Genomic DNA, 16,619 nt, shown 5'->3' with positions numbered 1-16,619 from the left:
GTTATAATAGATATGGTATGAAGGTCAGCAATAACAAGACAAAGACAATGAAAATAGGCAGAAACATTGAAAATATCAACTGCATTGTGAGTGGAGAACCTACTGAACAAGTAAAACATTTCAACTACTTAGTCACGATTTTTAGTGAAGATGATAAATTAAATATGGAAATAGACAACAGAATCAACAAAGTTGGTATGGTAGTAAGTCAACTGAATAAATTTATATGGAATAAGAGAGAAATTAGTCAAAACACTAAATTAGCTATATGCAAGACAGTTTTCAAGCCAATTTTAACTTATGGATCTGAGAGCTGGGTTAGAAGTAAAACACTTGACTAAAGACTAGAGACCGTAGATATGAGAGTCCTGAGAAAGATTAGTGGCGTGAACAGATGGCATCAATGGCAATATCATTAAAAATGAGGATATTAGGAAAGAACTTGACATTGTCAGCAACCAGGAATGCGTTAGCAGAGCTAATCTCAGGTGGTATGGTCACTTAAACAGAATGGGCGAGGAAAGATTAGCCAAACAAGTGTTCTCTGCCAGGTTGGCAGGAAAAAGACCCAGAGGAAGACCAAGATGTAGGTGGATGGATACGGTAAAAAGTACCTTAGATATGTATAAATATAAGATCTGACAATGTTGTAGCTTTGACAAGTAACAGATTGATTTGTCAAAAAAGTGTAGGTAGGAAGTTAGTAATGATGTAAATTTTTCATGTAGTACTATCATATCCTGTACACCCCTTGAGGGTAAATGTCAGGAATTTGATGATGATGATGATGATGATGACCTTCTTTTAGGATGTCCTCAGCCTCGTTTCCCTTCTTTTGGAATTCAGTTCGTTAGTATGATGGTCCATCACTCAACTTCTGGATAGATGTCTGGCCCATTTCTAATGTAGTCGCATATGGTGAAGAATTATGTCAGTGATATTGGTCTGACTTCTTATCGAGGTGTTTCGCTTCTTATCTTTTAATGTAATGCCTAGCATCAACCTTTTTATTTTTATTTGAGTTGTTGCTAGTTTATTTGCCAGTGCTTTTTGTTAGGGACCAAGTTTCACAACCACATCTGATGACGGGAAGTATACACTGGTTAATTAATTTCTTCCTTTTTAAACAGTGTGAGACATCATTGTTTTGAAAAATGCTTTTCAATTTTCTGAACACTCCAGGCAAGTTGAACTGTCCTATTTATTTCCTTTTGGAGTCCACAGTTTAGATCAATTAGATGACCTAAGTATGTATGTGAAGAGACTCTTTCCAAGAAATTGTTTCTTATTATTATGTTTTTTTGGTGTTACAAAATGATTAAACATGATTTTAGTTTTTTCCTCTGTTTCTTTTTAGACCAACTTTTCTGCTTTCATGATATAGCTCTTCTATCATTATATTAAGGTCCTCTGGAGTGTTTGCAAAAATTATGATATCATCTGCATATCTTAGGTGTGTCAAGTTTCTGTTATTAATTTTTATACCAAGGTTTATATTGTCCAGTTTATATTGTTAAATATTTCTTGGAAGACTGCTGTAAAGATTTTGGGTGACATTCTTCTTGTCGGACACCTTTTTCAATTGATATTTTATTGCTACTCATGTGAAGTTGGATTGTTGCTGTTGTAGTGTGGTATATTTCCTGGAGGAGGTCCATATATTCTCCAGGAACTTTCTGATTCTGGAGTGCTTTGATTATTGCATTAGTTTTGATGGAATCAAATGCTTTATCATAATCAATAAAGGCTAAATAGAGGGGCAATTGGTTTTCTTCTGCTTTTTCTATTATTTGTTTTACTGCATGAATATGATCAATTATGTTAAAGCCTCTATGGAATCCTGCTTGTTTTACTGGTTGATTTGAGTCTAGAAGAGGGGGCTAACCTGTTTGTTATTACTTTTGTGAGAATTTTGTACAGATTAGAGAGAATAATAATTGGTCTATAGTTCTTTACTTCTTTTTCTTCTTTGTCACCTTTTTTTTAAATAACATTATCAGAGTTGCATTTTTCCAGTTTTCTGGTATCTTCCCCTCTTCTAGGCATTGATTTAGTAAGTTTGTGACATGATGAATTATGTTGTTTCCTCCCCATTTAATTTATTTTATGTGAATTATGTCTTCACCAGGACATTTTCCATTTTTCATTTGTTTTAATGCTTGTTTTATTTCATCTGAAGTGAATGTGGGGATGAATTCCATATGCGATGGAGAAGAGTTATTTGTATTTGATTTATCTATTGAAAGATCACTATAGAGCTCTTTATAAAATTCTTCTAGCCTGCTTAGGATTTGTTCTTGGTTCCTTATTGTAGTTCCATTCTTATCTTTTATTGCGGTTATTTGACTTTTGCCAACTGATAAATGGTTTCTTAGTATTTTCACATTTTTGTTTTCAATTGTTTCTTTTATTTTTGTAGTGTTATAAGATCTTATTTCATTTCTCATATTTTTCCTTATTGTTTCCATAATTCTGCATATTCTATTTTAGAAGTTAAGTTTTTGTCTTGTTTCATATTTCGTCTCTTTTTTAGTAGTTGTAAGGTTTCCTCTGAAAGTTTATGGTCTTTTTGTTGCTTGTTGCTTTTGAATTTGTTGGCTGCTGAGATTATTACTTCCATTAGGTTTTTGCTTATTTTATTTCTGTCTTCTTCAAATATATTCTAAGTCTAGTTTTTTATTGAGTTTTTCTTCATAATCCTTCTTCTTGTTTTTCAATAGGTTTTAAATCAAAACTTCTTGATTTTTTGTTGTTTAGTCATTTTATTCTTTCCGGTTTGGGATTTATTTTAATTTTGGATCTCACCAGTCGGTGATCACTTCCTGTTTTAACTTGATTTAGTACTCAGGTATCTTGAACTATTTCTTTATTATTACACAGTATATAATCTATTTTATTTTTTATTTCTCTATTTGGACTTCTCCGTGTCCATTTTCTTTTGAGGGCTTTCTTAAAAAATGTATTCATAATGTAAAGCTTGCTTCATGTACACAAAGATAGAGAATTCTGTAAGAGCCATTCCTGAGTTGAGGCTTTGTACCCTATACGTATGGTCCTATTGTGGCTATTTGGTGAATGGGATGACCTACTTTGGCATTAAAATCACCCATTACTATAGTAAAGTTTTGATTGTTATTTCTTTTGTCTAGTGTGTGTGTGCTGCAGTGAGTCATAAAATGCTTCTATCTCTTCATCAGTGTGGGATGAGGTGGGAGCATATAGATGAGGTGGGATGATCCTGATTTTAAGTTTGGTGTTTAAGTGTGATTTCTGTTATTCTTTCATCTGTATAATTAAATTCTTCTATGAGGTGTCAAATTGTTTTCCTAATTAGAAATCCAACTCCATATTGTCCTTTAGTTTTTCCATTAATAGTATAAATAGTCTCCATTTTTTAGTTTTATTAAATGTTCATCCTGCCTGCGAATTTCACTTAAACCTATGATGTCCCATTTAATGTTTTAGTTCTTGCTGTAAGATGGTAAGGTCTTCCTCTTTTTTAAGTGTTTGACAATTAAATGTTCCTATATAGAAGAAAAGAGGATTGCATTGATTACTGTTATATTTATGAATTCTTTGGGTTATTCCAGTATTGCTTATTATTTGGGAAAGCTTCCCCACTGCATCATGTTCTGGCCTCCATAAAAGTTTTGATCAGAGTAGTAATATATTTGGGGACATTTAGTCACATCCAATGTTTGGACATGGACATTATGGCCTTTCTTTATTCTTCTTGGCATTATAATGGAGGGGTTGTTGCTTAATCTCCCATGCTGGCCATCGTCTTGGGAGATGCATTTTATAGCATTCTACCAACTCTCTGCTCAGTATCAACTTTGCCATGACTCATTACGGCACCATGTTTCCTGGGGAGTTCATGTGGAGGCATGATACTGAGACATCCTGGGTATTGTCATCTAGACTTCACTGAAATATTGGCACTGCCATCTATATCAGTTCCATCAGAGTTTTTGGCCATGTTGTAGGTTGTCAGACCACCATGGAAATCCATCATAGGCTTAACTGTGCTCAACATGCACCAAGCATGACTGATAGCTAGTCAGCCAAGATTCTGGTAGGAGAACACAGCTAATCCATATGGATTACATTATGAAGGAAATTGGCATTAAATTTGATATTAATCGAAATAAACAAAATTGATGTTAATTTCAGCTCTTTACTTTATGCAGATGATGTTATACTTTTAAATAAATCCAGTATGGGGTGCTTAAGGGTCAAAGCTATATAACTGAGAGGAGGGAGACCTTCACATAGCCTTTAAAGGAATACGGAGAACCGACCAGGGCTTCTGACCTAATGTCCAATCCTCACCTTCTCGTGGTGCACCCTATTGGGTATCTACCTGGATACTGAATGAACGAGGATGGGCTGGCAATTTGGGATTTAGCCAACAAATTATATTCTTATTGGTTAAGCCAAAATAAAAAAAAAATGATGGTACAACATGACAAAATTTCATTCCAGCTGGGGTGTCGCCCAGTAAACAAGGGCCCCCGTTGTTTTCGCCAGGGAACCAGGGCGAACAGCGAAAGTCAGCTACTGGAACAAATCCTAAAACACCCCAACTCAATATCACCAGAATTGAAGATCGGTACTATCAACATAAGAAGCCTGAATGGCAAAGAAATGGAGCTAGCTGAGGAATTAGATAAGTACCAGATCAACATAATAGGGGTGACTGAAACAAAAAATACAAAAACTGGTGAGATCTTTTTGAGCAATAAATGCAAAATATTATATTCGGGCAATGACAATCAAGGCAAAGAAGGAGTAGCCATAGTATTCAACACAAAATATGAGGCTAATCTTCTTGAATGGCAGGCAGTCTCAAGTAGAGTGATGTGGGCAAATATGAGAATGGGGAAGTGGACAATGCGACTTATTTGTGCCTATGGTCCCACAGAAGGTTCTACTAAGGTAGAAGTGGAGGAATTTTATGAGGCTTTAGAAAAAGCAATTGACACAATGAAAGAGGAAAAGTTGGTGCTTGTTGGGGATCTAAATAGCAGAGTAGGAAATGATTGTGAGACATACAGAAATATTTTGGAAAAATTTGGAGAAAAGAGCAAAGCTAATAATAATGGCAAATATCTGTTGAATTTCTGCTCAGGACATGGACTGGTTATTACTAACACCATGTTCCAACATAAAAATGTGCACAAATTCACATGGAGAGAAGAGGCAAGGAATAAGAAAAGTCTCATTGGCTATGTTATTGATATAGTGATGTTTTCTCCCTGGTGCAGGACACCAGAATGTACATAGGATTTGAAATTGGAAGTGTTCACTATTTAGTCTTGAGCAGGATAAAATTGAATTTCATATTGAAAAGAATTACATGTAAGAAAGTTTTAAAGCAAATAAAAGTTGAGCAGCTCTCAGATGTGAACTGTAGACTAAAATACACAAAGATTATTGAAGAAAAAACTGAGAGTTTGAGAACAGGAATCAAACCTTGGAGATTCAGTGGCAAGCCTTGAAGAAAGCCCTGATTGATTCAGCTAGAGAGGCATGTGGTGAAGTTGTTTGCAAGGATAGAAAAATTAGAACTCCATGGTGGACTCAGGAAGTTAAAGAGGCAGTGAAGGAAAAGAAGAAAGCATATCAAAAGTTCCTGGCAAATAAGTCAGGTTGTGCTATTAGAGAATACAGAGACAAATGTAAGAAAGCTGAACACTGTGTAAAACTAGCTAAACAAAACTCATGGGAGGACTTTGGCAAGAATATAGAAAATAAATATCAAGAAAGTGGCAAAATATTCTGGAGGTTGTTGAAGAAGCTTAAGAATGGAGGAAAGAGTGCTGTAAAAGGAGTTGGAGATGATAAAGATGACATGAAAACAGGAGAAAAGGATATCCTTGAAGTATGGAGTAATTACTTTGAAAAACTGCTAAATGAAACAAGTAGTGGTGACATCACATTGGTAAAAAACACTGACCGGGCATGCAGTAATACATATCCATACTTGAAGTAGAAAAAGCCATCAAAGGCTTGAAATGTGGAAAGGCAGCTGGAGTAGATGATATTCGACCAGAAATGCTGAAGTATGGTGGTATAAGAGTCTTGAAGTGGCTGCACTGCATAGTTTAGAAAGCCTGGACAGAGGTACGAATTCCCGATGATTGGAGTAGAACTCTCATAGTACCCATATATAAAAAGGGAAATAAAACTGAATATGAGAATTACAGAGGTATTTTCCTACTGAGTGTTCCTGGCAAGATCTATGTAAGTATACTTGAGAAATGGTTGAGAAGAATTGTGGAAGAACAAGCTGGATTCAGGCCAAATAGAGGCTGTCAGGATCAGATCTTTACTTTACGACAAATAGTCGAGAAAGCATGGGAATATAACAAAGATCTCTATTTGAGTTTTGTCGATTTGAAAAGGCATATAACAATGTGCCAAGAGAGAAGCTATTCAAAACGCTACAGTTATATGGTGTCAATGGGGCATTATATCAAGCAATACTTAGTCTTTATTTGAGTTGTAAGTCAGCAGTTAGAATTGAAGGAAGTACAGGAAGATGGTTTAATGTTAAATCTGGTATGAGACAAGGATGTACATTATCCCCTCTGTTATTCATTATCTATATGGATCACATTATGAAGGAAAGTGGTATTAAACATGATATCAAACTTGGAGATGTTAATGTCAGCTCTTTGCTTTATGCAGATGATGTTATACTTCTAAATAAATCCACTACAAGTCTGCAAGATTCTCTGACTAAATTGAATAACTGTTGTAATAGATATGGTATGAAGGTCAGCAATAAAAAGACAAAGAGAATGAAAATTGGCCGAATCGTTGAAAATGTCAACTGCGTTGTGAACGGAGAACCTGTGGAACAAGTAAAACATTTCAGCTACTTAGGCACGATTTTTAGTGAAGATGGTAAATTAAATATGGAAATAGACAATAGAATCAACAAAGCTGGTATGGTAGGAAGTCAATTGAATAAATTCATTTGGAATAAGAGAGAAATTAGTCAGAACACTAAATTAGCTGTATACAAGGCAGTGTTCCAAACAATTTTAACTTATGGGTCTGAGAGCTGGGTTAGAAGTAAAACACTTGACCAAAGACTAGAGACCGTAGATATGAGAGTCCTGAGAAAGATTATAGGCATGAACAGATGTCAACAATGGCAATATCATATTAAAAATGAGGGTATTAGGAAAGAACCTGACATTGTCATCATCCAGAAATATGTTAGCAGAGCTAGTTTGTTGTTTTAAGGATACTTGCAACATAAGACTGAATGATATAATCACGTAATCACAAGAAAGATATTTATTTAACCAAATATTTCGGTCTGGAAATAGCAGACCATCGTCGGTGGTATTACAAGAACAGTTTAAAAAATATACAAGCTAGAATAATATACAAATCTAAATATACAAATTAGAACATCACGCGGCATGTTCTAATTTCAACGATCTATTGTTAGTATTCTAGCTTGTATATTTTTTAAACTGTTCTTGTAATACCACCGACGATGGTCTGCTATTTCCAGACCGAAATATTTGGTTAAATAAATATCTTTCTTGTGATTACGTGATTATATCATTTAGCAGAGCTAATCTAAGGTGGTATGGTCATTTAAACAGAATGGGCGAGGAAAGATTAGCAAAACAAGTGTTCTCTGCCAGGTTGGCAGTTAAATGACCCAGAGGAAGACCAAGATATAGGTGGATTGATACTATACAAAGTGCCTTAGAAGAAAGAAATATAAAATCTGATGATGTTGGAGTCTTGAACAGGTAACATACTAATTTGGAGGAAAATTCTAGATAGGAAGTTAGTAATGATGTAAATTTTTCATGTAGTACTATCATATCCTGTACACCCCATGAAGGTACATGGCAGATATTTGATGATGATAATGATGATGAAAAAAAGTGCTATTATTCTGTTTGAGATTTGGCTGGTGTAATAATAGCAGAAACTTGTATGACTCTACTCATGACCAAGTTTTGAGACATTGGAATTTAGCCACATTTAAATTACTGTTTTAATCTTTTCATGCTGGTGCATATTACTTACTTCTATGAAACTGTTTTCAGCACTCTGATTATGATGTTAAAGTTATTTTTGTGATAAAGTAAGCTGTTAAATATTACTATAATAATTAGCATCTCTTAACATTTGCATGATTAACATGAGGAATATTCATGTTATTATATTCATTGGAGAAGTTTCATTTTGCTTTTTTTTGTGCATGTGTGTTAAAAGCAGATCAGTAACTTACACATCTACTTCTCTCTTTTTTTTTTATTCTTTTATTATTACTAGTATTTCGCAGTCAAGATCCCAGTGTTAATGTTGTTCTGTTAGAAGATTTGGCTGCTGTAATTGGTGTGATAATAGCAGGATCTTGTATGGGTCTTACAACATATTTTGGAAATTCAATCTTTGATGCTGTTGGTTCACTTCTAGTGGGTGGTCTTCTGGGAGCAGTGGCATCTTTTATTATTTATACTAATAGTGCTGCACTTGTTGGAAGGTATGGAAATTTTTGAAAGAAGTTTTTGATGTGTGTGTGTGTGTATTAATTTTTGTTGTTATTAAAAAACACAGTGAGAGAGAAATGTTTTGTTTTGTAAATAATATTAAAAGTATATTATTCAAAATGCCAGAAAGCTATGTTGAGAGTAAAATAAAATATTACCTTTGGTCACATAAAAACATTGTTAAATATAGAAATTCATTTTGCATTTAGCCTATTAGCTGCTTCAAGTAAGAACTTATAAAACTAAAACTCAAAACATTGACTTTAAATGAAATGTTCCAACCTTTTGGGAAATTTCTATTAATGAGAACAATGTATCCTGCAAATGCTATTAATTGTTACCATCCAGAAACTTGAGACTTAAGTTTATAAAAGAAGTCCTCTGTTGAACTTGAATTTGAACTTATGTAATCTGGTATTTAGCCATTTTCATTTCATTTGCATGCACAATTTAAAGCTATGTGCTTAGGAACATTCAAGAAAAATCTGGTAAATGATGTAAGTCCAATAGATGACTCATCCTTCACACAGTGCCTGTGTGAACTGTCTAGCATTCATCCTCTCTGTCATTAGTCTCAAGCTGAACTGATGTCTTACTAAGTGCTCATTTTTTCATTATTTCGACACTCCAGTTTTATAGTACAGCATTCCATATGAATTTTATTAATAGAATTTTATAACAGTGTGCATTTATATTGTGCTGTGTTGAATGTAACTTTTTTGTAAGACTTTGGGTGTCATTGCTTAACTGATAATTCTGTAATAAATTTTTATTAAATAGAATGAAATTACAATGAATTAATAATGACCTCTATGATTTTCTGCACTTCCAGTACAGAAAAAATATAACAGTAAATTCATAACATAAGAACAAAAATTTATGTGATACAATGCTCTGAAAGCAGCCAGTCAGCTGCCATAAAAAAGAGCATTGAGTTTAAATGGAAGAATGTTAATTAAAATGCTTACTTAATGATTTTTGTGTAATATAATTAAATAGACCACGTTAAATAGGCCATGTTATGGCAAGGAGCTTCTCTTTCTGCATGCACTCACTCTATCCTTCCATCTAACCATGAACAAACTAATGATGATCCTTACAGACAAAAAGGAGTCTCCCTCATAAACTAATTCCATTACAAAATACACAATACAACCTGTCACTACATACAAACCATACCTGAATCTCATTTAAAACTCACTTTCACATCCACTTCACTAACATCTGTGGCATTAACACCAACATAAATGACATTTACCATCACTTACATTCATCTAGACCAGACCTTCTACACTTGAAAAACCCAAAGCATCTTCATCCACTACTGTCCACCTCCAATATTCAAATTGCACATTACACAATTCCTTTCACCACATGGGTGGCTTTATGCTTTGCATAATCAGACATTCTATGCCAGAGTTCTATGCTAATTTAGAATCATCTGATTTTGACCTTCTCATGGCTCAAGGTTTCCTCACCCCCAGCTAATAATATTCATCTTCTGCATTTACTGTTCTCCAAACTCCAATAACTACTTGGACCTCTTCATGAATCTCGACCATCTGCAATCAAATCATCCAAGGTTGCCTAGGAAGATGAGGTCATCTTCCTAGGTGACCTCAATGTCCATAATTCCAACTTCCCTAACATCACCTACCAAGCTAGATGAGAGACGGAAATCTTTGCCATAAGCAGTGATCTTAATGCAAATGCAAACCATACAGATCACCTCTCGGCAACTCAGACTAGAATCTTGTTTAAGTCTCCTCTCTCTCACAGAGCACCCTTCCCCAAGTCACTTCCAACCTTGCATCCTCTGGCACTCTTTCTTTCTTTCACTACGCGTTATTCCTGCTTCCTATGCAGGGTCCGCATGTTACTTAGATGTGACTTCTTGTTAGTACCACTTCCATCTGACCTGTCGCCTAGCCTGCCACTGGGTGGGGGTTATATTTTTGACTGTAGGAGCGTATGTTCAAGGGGCCGGTTTGCCTGCTTGCGGGATGAAAAATGCTAGATAAACTGGCTGAAAAATCCTACTGCCTGCACCCAAGACTGGCTAACTTGGCTATGGCTGAGGAAGATCGTCAAGTTCCTCATGTCTTTGACGGGAATCGAACCTGGGACACTCCTTCCCCAAGCATATGGTTGCGAAGCGCAAAGCCACTAGGCTAACCGCACAGACCTTGCATCCTCTGGCACTATAAGGTGCCAAATGAGATGACCTCTGAAACCTCTACCCTTCTTCTCATGGTCAGACTATTGCTTCAGCTCATCTGACTCTAATACCTACTCTGAATGAGTCACAGAAATTATCTTCACTGGCATGATAGCCTTCATCTTTCATTCTACTCAGATTCCTCATCTGCTTTCTAGGCCCTGGCTCAACAGAAAGCATATCAGAACAGTTGAAGGAAAAAAATTCAGCTTACTGCGGATGGCTTTCATCGAGAACTCCAACTTCATACTTTGCCTATACCAAGACATGCAACAAATGCAAACAGTTATCAGAAGATCCAAATCTGATTTCACAAAGGCCAATAGTAGAAAACTAAAATAGTAGAACCACCTATACTTCCCCCCTCTCTTTCATCCTCATCTTTTCCTCAAACTCCTGCATTGAGGACCAAGGTAAAATCACAATCCAAACACAGTATACCTCCTATAGTTTTTTGACAAAAAAGACATCAGAAAATTTACTAAATAATTTGGACACTAAAAAGTCTCCTGGTCCTGATGGCATCTATCCATTTGTTCTCAAACATTGTACTCCACAGCTAACACCCCATCTATTATAAATAGCTGGTATTTATCTCAATCTGTGAAGCAATGCCATATCTTGCCTATTCCAAAAAAAAAAAAAGAGAGAGAGAGAGATAGAAGTGTACTGTCAAATACTGACCAATTGCTATCACCTCAGTCCTCCCCAAAATAATGGAGGAAGTCATCAATAGCCAACTTCACTATGTAGAGGCCCATCAATTTGCAAAAACCAGTATGGATTCTACCATACTGATTTTCAAGATCCACTGCTGACCTCTTATCCTGCAACACACATAACTGGACACTTGCAATGGAAAGGTTCAGCAAAACTCTCATATATTGGATGAATTTAAAAAAGTTGCAAGTTAAGCAGAGGCAGAATGCATTTCTCCTACTTTTTTCATGTATTTAAATAGGAAAATTATGTTCTGCTCACACCATTTTTGTTTATTCATGGGTCTGAGGAAAACATTATATCATGTAAACAAAATGCGTTGCCCTACTTTACATGCATTTTAATAGGAAAATTATGTTCTGTTTATGTGAGGATCTCAGGACTGCATTATATCATGTAAAAAAAAACTCACTGTATTTAGTTCAAAATTCACTTTGGCTAAGTACACGATAGCAAATCACACTGACAGATTGTGTTGTACCTAACTCCATAACATAAACTGAGATGGAGTTGAAGTATTCCCGTTTCTATTATGGAATTTGGTGCATTATGATTTGTCAGCCCTGGTTTTGTTCTTCTCTTAGTTTTCATTAGCATACATTCTGTCCAATTTCCAATTATTTCTCTTTGACTGATGTGTTACTGAAAAATCAACCAGATGTTCTGAAAATCTGGTATGTTATTTAGTTGAATGCAATGTTAATTTGTTGCTTAAGACAGGGTTCCCAAACTGTGTGCCATGGTACCCTGGGGGGTGCTGCAAAATATTTCAATATTTTCACTGAAATGACACTTAAACCACGTGGTTTTAGAATTGGACCATCAATGTGTTGATAGGAAGGACATCTAACATACACTGTACAAGTTTGATTCCAAGATTTGTGAAGATGTTCAGCGAACATCAGGCTTACCTGTCCCACTAATTACACCTTATTTATTCAATGATTCATTGTTCATAATGTGTACTTATTTAATACTTTTTACATAAAATGTTTATGAATTTGAAATACGTGTTTCTTTTATTTTTTTTTAACTTACAACTTAATTGTACCAACTATGCACTTCAACTGTTAGGTAGGTATGCCCGTGGAAAAATCCTGATACACTAAGTGAACCAAAAAAGTTTGGGAACCACTGTCTTAAGAAATTTATTGCATGGCTTTATGTACAATAAAACAATATCAAATATATATATATAATCATCTAATCTAATCCTGTGGCTTTCTCTTTAGGAGGGTTGCAGCTGATGAACAGTCCGCTTCCATGCCTTTCTAATAATAAATTTAGTTTAATCCTTTATCCAAGTGGGAACAAACAAAGTTTGTGCCTGAAAGTATCTTCAGGACTGAGGCAAGGTAGTACAACACTGGGCAACTCGTTGCAAAGGTGGAGCAAGCTTACATCACTTCTAGTGATATAAGCTTACATCACTTCTATCTCAGTATCTCCCATAATGCAAAACACAACTCCTTGCAGATATGTATAATGTTATGCGTTAAGGGAAAGGCCACTACCCAGACTAGTTTCGACCTTTATTAAGGTCTCTTCAGTGGGAATCTGGGCCTGGCTCCCACTGAAGAGACCTCAATAAAGGGTGAAACTAGTCTGGGTAGTGGCCCTTCCCTTAATGCATAGCATTATACATATCCGCAAGGAGATGTGTTTTGGGAGATACTGAGATAGAAGTGATGTAAGCTTGCTCCACCTTTGCAACGAGTTGCCCGGTGTTTTACTACCTTAACCCAGTCCTGAAGATACTTTCAGGCGCAAACTTTGTTTGCTCACACTTGGATAAAGGATTAAACTAAATTTATTATAGTTTAACCAAGTGAAAAATAAACTTTCAACATCCATGCCTCTCTGTCTCTTGCTTCTGTAAGATTCTTGCCCATCCAATCTTTGATGTTGTCTTTCCATTGCAGTCGGGGTCTTCCTCTCTTTCCCTCCACCATCCCCTGCAATACTATTCTGGGAAGCTCTCCTGAAGAACCCCCTCATCAGATGTCCTGGAAACGCTATTTTTCTTCTTTGGATACTAGCCATAGAGTCTCTTTTCATTTTGAATCTTTTAAGAACTTCTTCATTGCTCACTTTTTCAGTCCAACTGATACGATCCATTTTTCTCAAGCACCATATTTCAAATGCATTCAACCGGTCACTCATCTCCTTATTGATCATCCAGGACTCGCATCCATACGTCCTCATACTCCAGATCATTGTCTTGAGGATTCTTACTTTCAACCGTTTGTTCAGATTTCTGTACCTAATATGTGGTATATTTGGAAAAATGCTGCTTTTGCTTTTTTAATTCTGTTCTTAATTTCATAATTAGATCTATTGTCTTCTGTTATCCAACTCCCAAGGTATTCAAAACTTTTTACATTTTCTATTCTTTGTCCATTCAAAGTGATTTCCATCCCATCCTTTCCTTGAAATCTTCATCGCTTTTGTCTTCTGAATGTTTATTTTCATTTTGCATCTCTCATTTTCAACCCTGTTCAGTCTGTTCAAAATTCTTTGCAAGCCTTCCTCTGTTTTGCTCATAAGTACAATGTCATCTTCATATCTTATGTTATTTATCAGGGGTCTGTTTATCTTTATTCCATCCTTCAGATCTTCCAAAACTTAAACCTTTCCACTCCCGTCCCCCCCCGAATATACGGTTTACCAAAAATCCACAAACCCAATTCCCCACTCAGACCTATAGTAGATGCCACCAATGCACCTTGTTACAGACTGTCTAAACAGCTGGCCAACTCTCTGTCCCCCCCCTCACCGGAAATTCAGCTTCCTGTATAAAAAACTCGACCCACTTTAAAGACCTCACAGAAAATTTAACCTTGAACAATACAGACATATTGGTAAGCTTTGATATCTCCTCTTTGTTTACCAATATTCCCTTAACTGACACTTTATCTCTCTTAGAAAACGTTTTCCCCTCTGACATCTTAGATCTCTTTTCCTTTGCCATCAACTCTGGGTATTTCTCTTGGAATAAAAAAAAAAAATCTACAAGCCCGCCATGGACCCCCCCCCCCTCTCACCCCCCCCCCCCTTTGCCAATTTCTATATGGAAGATTTCGAAAAATGAGCCATAGACTCAGCCCCACTCAAACCTTCTATCTGGCTAAGATATGTAGATGATGTGTTCTCCATTTGGCCTCATAGCCCAGACACATTAGACTCCTTCCTCTGTCATCTCAATAGCCTACATCCAAGAATCCAGTTTACTATGGAAAAGGAAAAAAACAATTGTTTACCCTTCCTAGACACCTTAGTCACGCGCCTGCCCAATGATACACTTGCCTTCACTGTATACAGAAAACCCACACACACAGGCAGATACATTCACAAACTCTCCCACCACCACCCCTCACAACAAAATGGCATCATTAAAACCCTTACCAAGAGAGCCCACAATCTTTGTTCCAGTGGAACCGCCCTCACTACTGAGCTTAACCACATACACAGAACTTTCCTCTCCAATGGCTACAGTGAACACAGTTTCAAAAAAATAATCAATTCCTCCCCCATTCCCCGTCCCTCTCGTCAACAAGAATTTAAAAATGCCATCACCATACCCTACATCAGAGGCACTTCGGAAAAAATAGCCAAGATACTAAAAATGTATAACCTACACACAGCATATAAGCCCTACCGCAAACTTGCTACCCTTATCCGTTCTACGAAAGATCAGCTCCCCCCTCCCTCTCTGCCTGGAGTTTACAAAGTACCCTGTTCCTGTAAGCTTGTGTACTTTGGACAGACAGGCAGATCAGCATCCATCTGCCTGGAGGAACACAAGTCGTACATCGTTAAACACAACTATGGCCATTCAGGCTTGGCTGACTATGTTTTGGACACTACCCACAGAGTATCATGGAAGAAACCACCATGCTCTACCATAGCAAATTCAAGAAAGAGAGACTTTTCTTAGAAGCAGCAGCAGCTCTCAGAAACCAACCAAATCTTAACAAATACGGTTGCATTAAGCTTCCGAAGATTTGGGAAACACTCATCACCAGAGGTCTCACCTTACATTCCAGGCCACCTACTACTGCCCTTAGAGGGCGCTCCACCTAGATAGGACTTTAGTGTCACCCACGTGGTTGGGCTTAGTATTGTAAGTTTTTTTGTGTGCATGTTACATTAATTGTTTTTGTAATCCCCGTAGATGTCCTAGTGACTAGGACGAAATATAGGAGTATTAAATTCTAATTTAATTCTTTCTGAGTGTTGTAAAAAATCCATTAAACCTCCAACATAATAAACTCCTAATCTAGGGATAAACTTCCCTGTAACATCATTTATTTTTCTAAACATATCTCTTGTTCTACCCATAATATGGCTTTCTTCATTTTCCTTGCACCTTTTGTTTAGATGTTTTCCTTATCTTTCCTAGCCTGTCTTTAGAAATCTGCACTCAGTTGTCTAAACCCTTTCTTTGTTTCTCTGAAGTTTCATTTTTATTCTTCCCTCTGCTATTTGAATAGTTTCTGACAGCCATTTACAATCTTTCTTTCTTGTTACTTTATTAAGCATCTTTGCTGCTTCTGTGATTGTACATTTTGTTTCTTCCCACAGTTCTTCTAATTCTCTTCTTGTCTTCTCCAAACATTTTAATTTCTTTCCAACTTGTTCTTTAAATGCCTCATTTATAGGATCTAAATGATCTAAATCAAATCTGATACTGTCCTTTTTGTTTTTTCTTAGCCCTTAATTTATATTTAACTTAAGCTATCAATAATTCATGATCTGTCCCACAGTATTGCACCAGATAGTGTTTTGCACTTGGATAGCACTCCTCCACCTTCTGCTTGCAACAATATAATCTAATTTCTGTATTCTCCATTAGGTGAAGTCCATTTGTACAATCTTCTTTTATGTTGTTGGAAGCAAGTTTGCAATAACACAACTGTTCTCAACACAAAACTTCAACATACTTTCTCCTGCTTCATTTCTCAGCCCTAAACCAAATTTTCCAGTGATGCCTCGTTCTTCTTTTTCACCCACTTTTGCATTCCAAACACCTAATATCAAAAGGAAGCCTGTTTTATCAGTACTGTATACTACTTGTTGCAAGCTGCTGTAAAATTCTTCTACCTCATCTTCACTTGAATCTGTATTGCTTGAATTGCTTTTATTCTGAT

The 16,619-nt window shown here is 36.2% G+C and overlaps 1 protein-coding gene across 1 annotated transcript in view; it reads left to right on the top strand.

Annotated features, from left to right (window-relative positions):
- ZnT49B (solute carrier family 30 member 9) overlaps positions 1-16,619 on the top strand; it is a 244,361-nt gene that overhangs the window by 193,704 nt on the left and 34,038 nt on the right. The window contains exon 15 of the mRNA XM_090395926.1: positions 8,314-8,524. Within this exon, the coding sequence (XP_090252052.1) occupies positions 8,314-8,524 (211 nt within the window). The remainder of the gene's footprint in view (positions 1-8,313; positions 8,525-16,619) is intronic.

Source organism: Typopeltis vanoorti, chromosome 7 (assembly GCF_054136105.1).
Source record: "Typopeltis vanoorti isolate ZY-2024b chromosome 7, IOZ_Tvanoo_1.0, whole genome shotgun sequence".
Lineage (NCBI taxonomy): Eukaryota > Metazoa > Arthropoda > Arachnida > Uropygi > Thelyphonidae > Typopeltis > Typopeltis vanoorti.
Note: the sequence above shows the minus strand (reverse complement) of the source record. Positions and strands in the feature narration are given on the sequence as shown.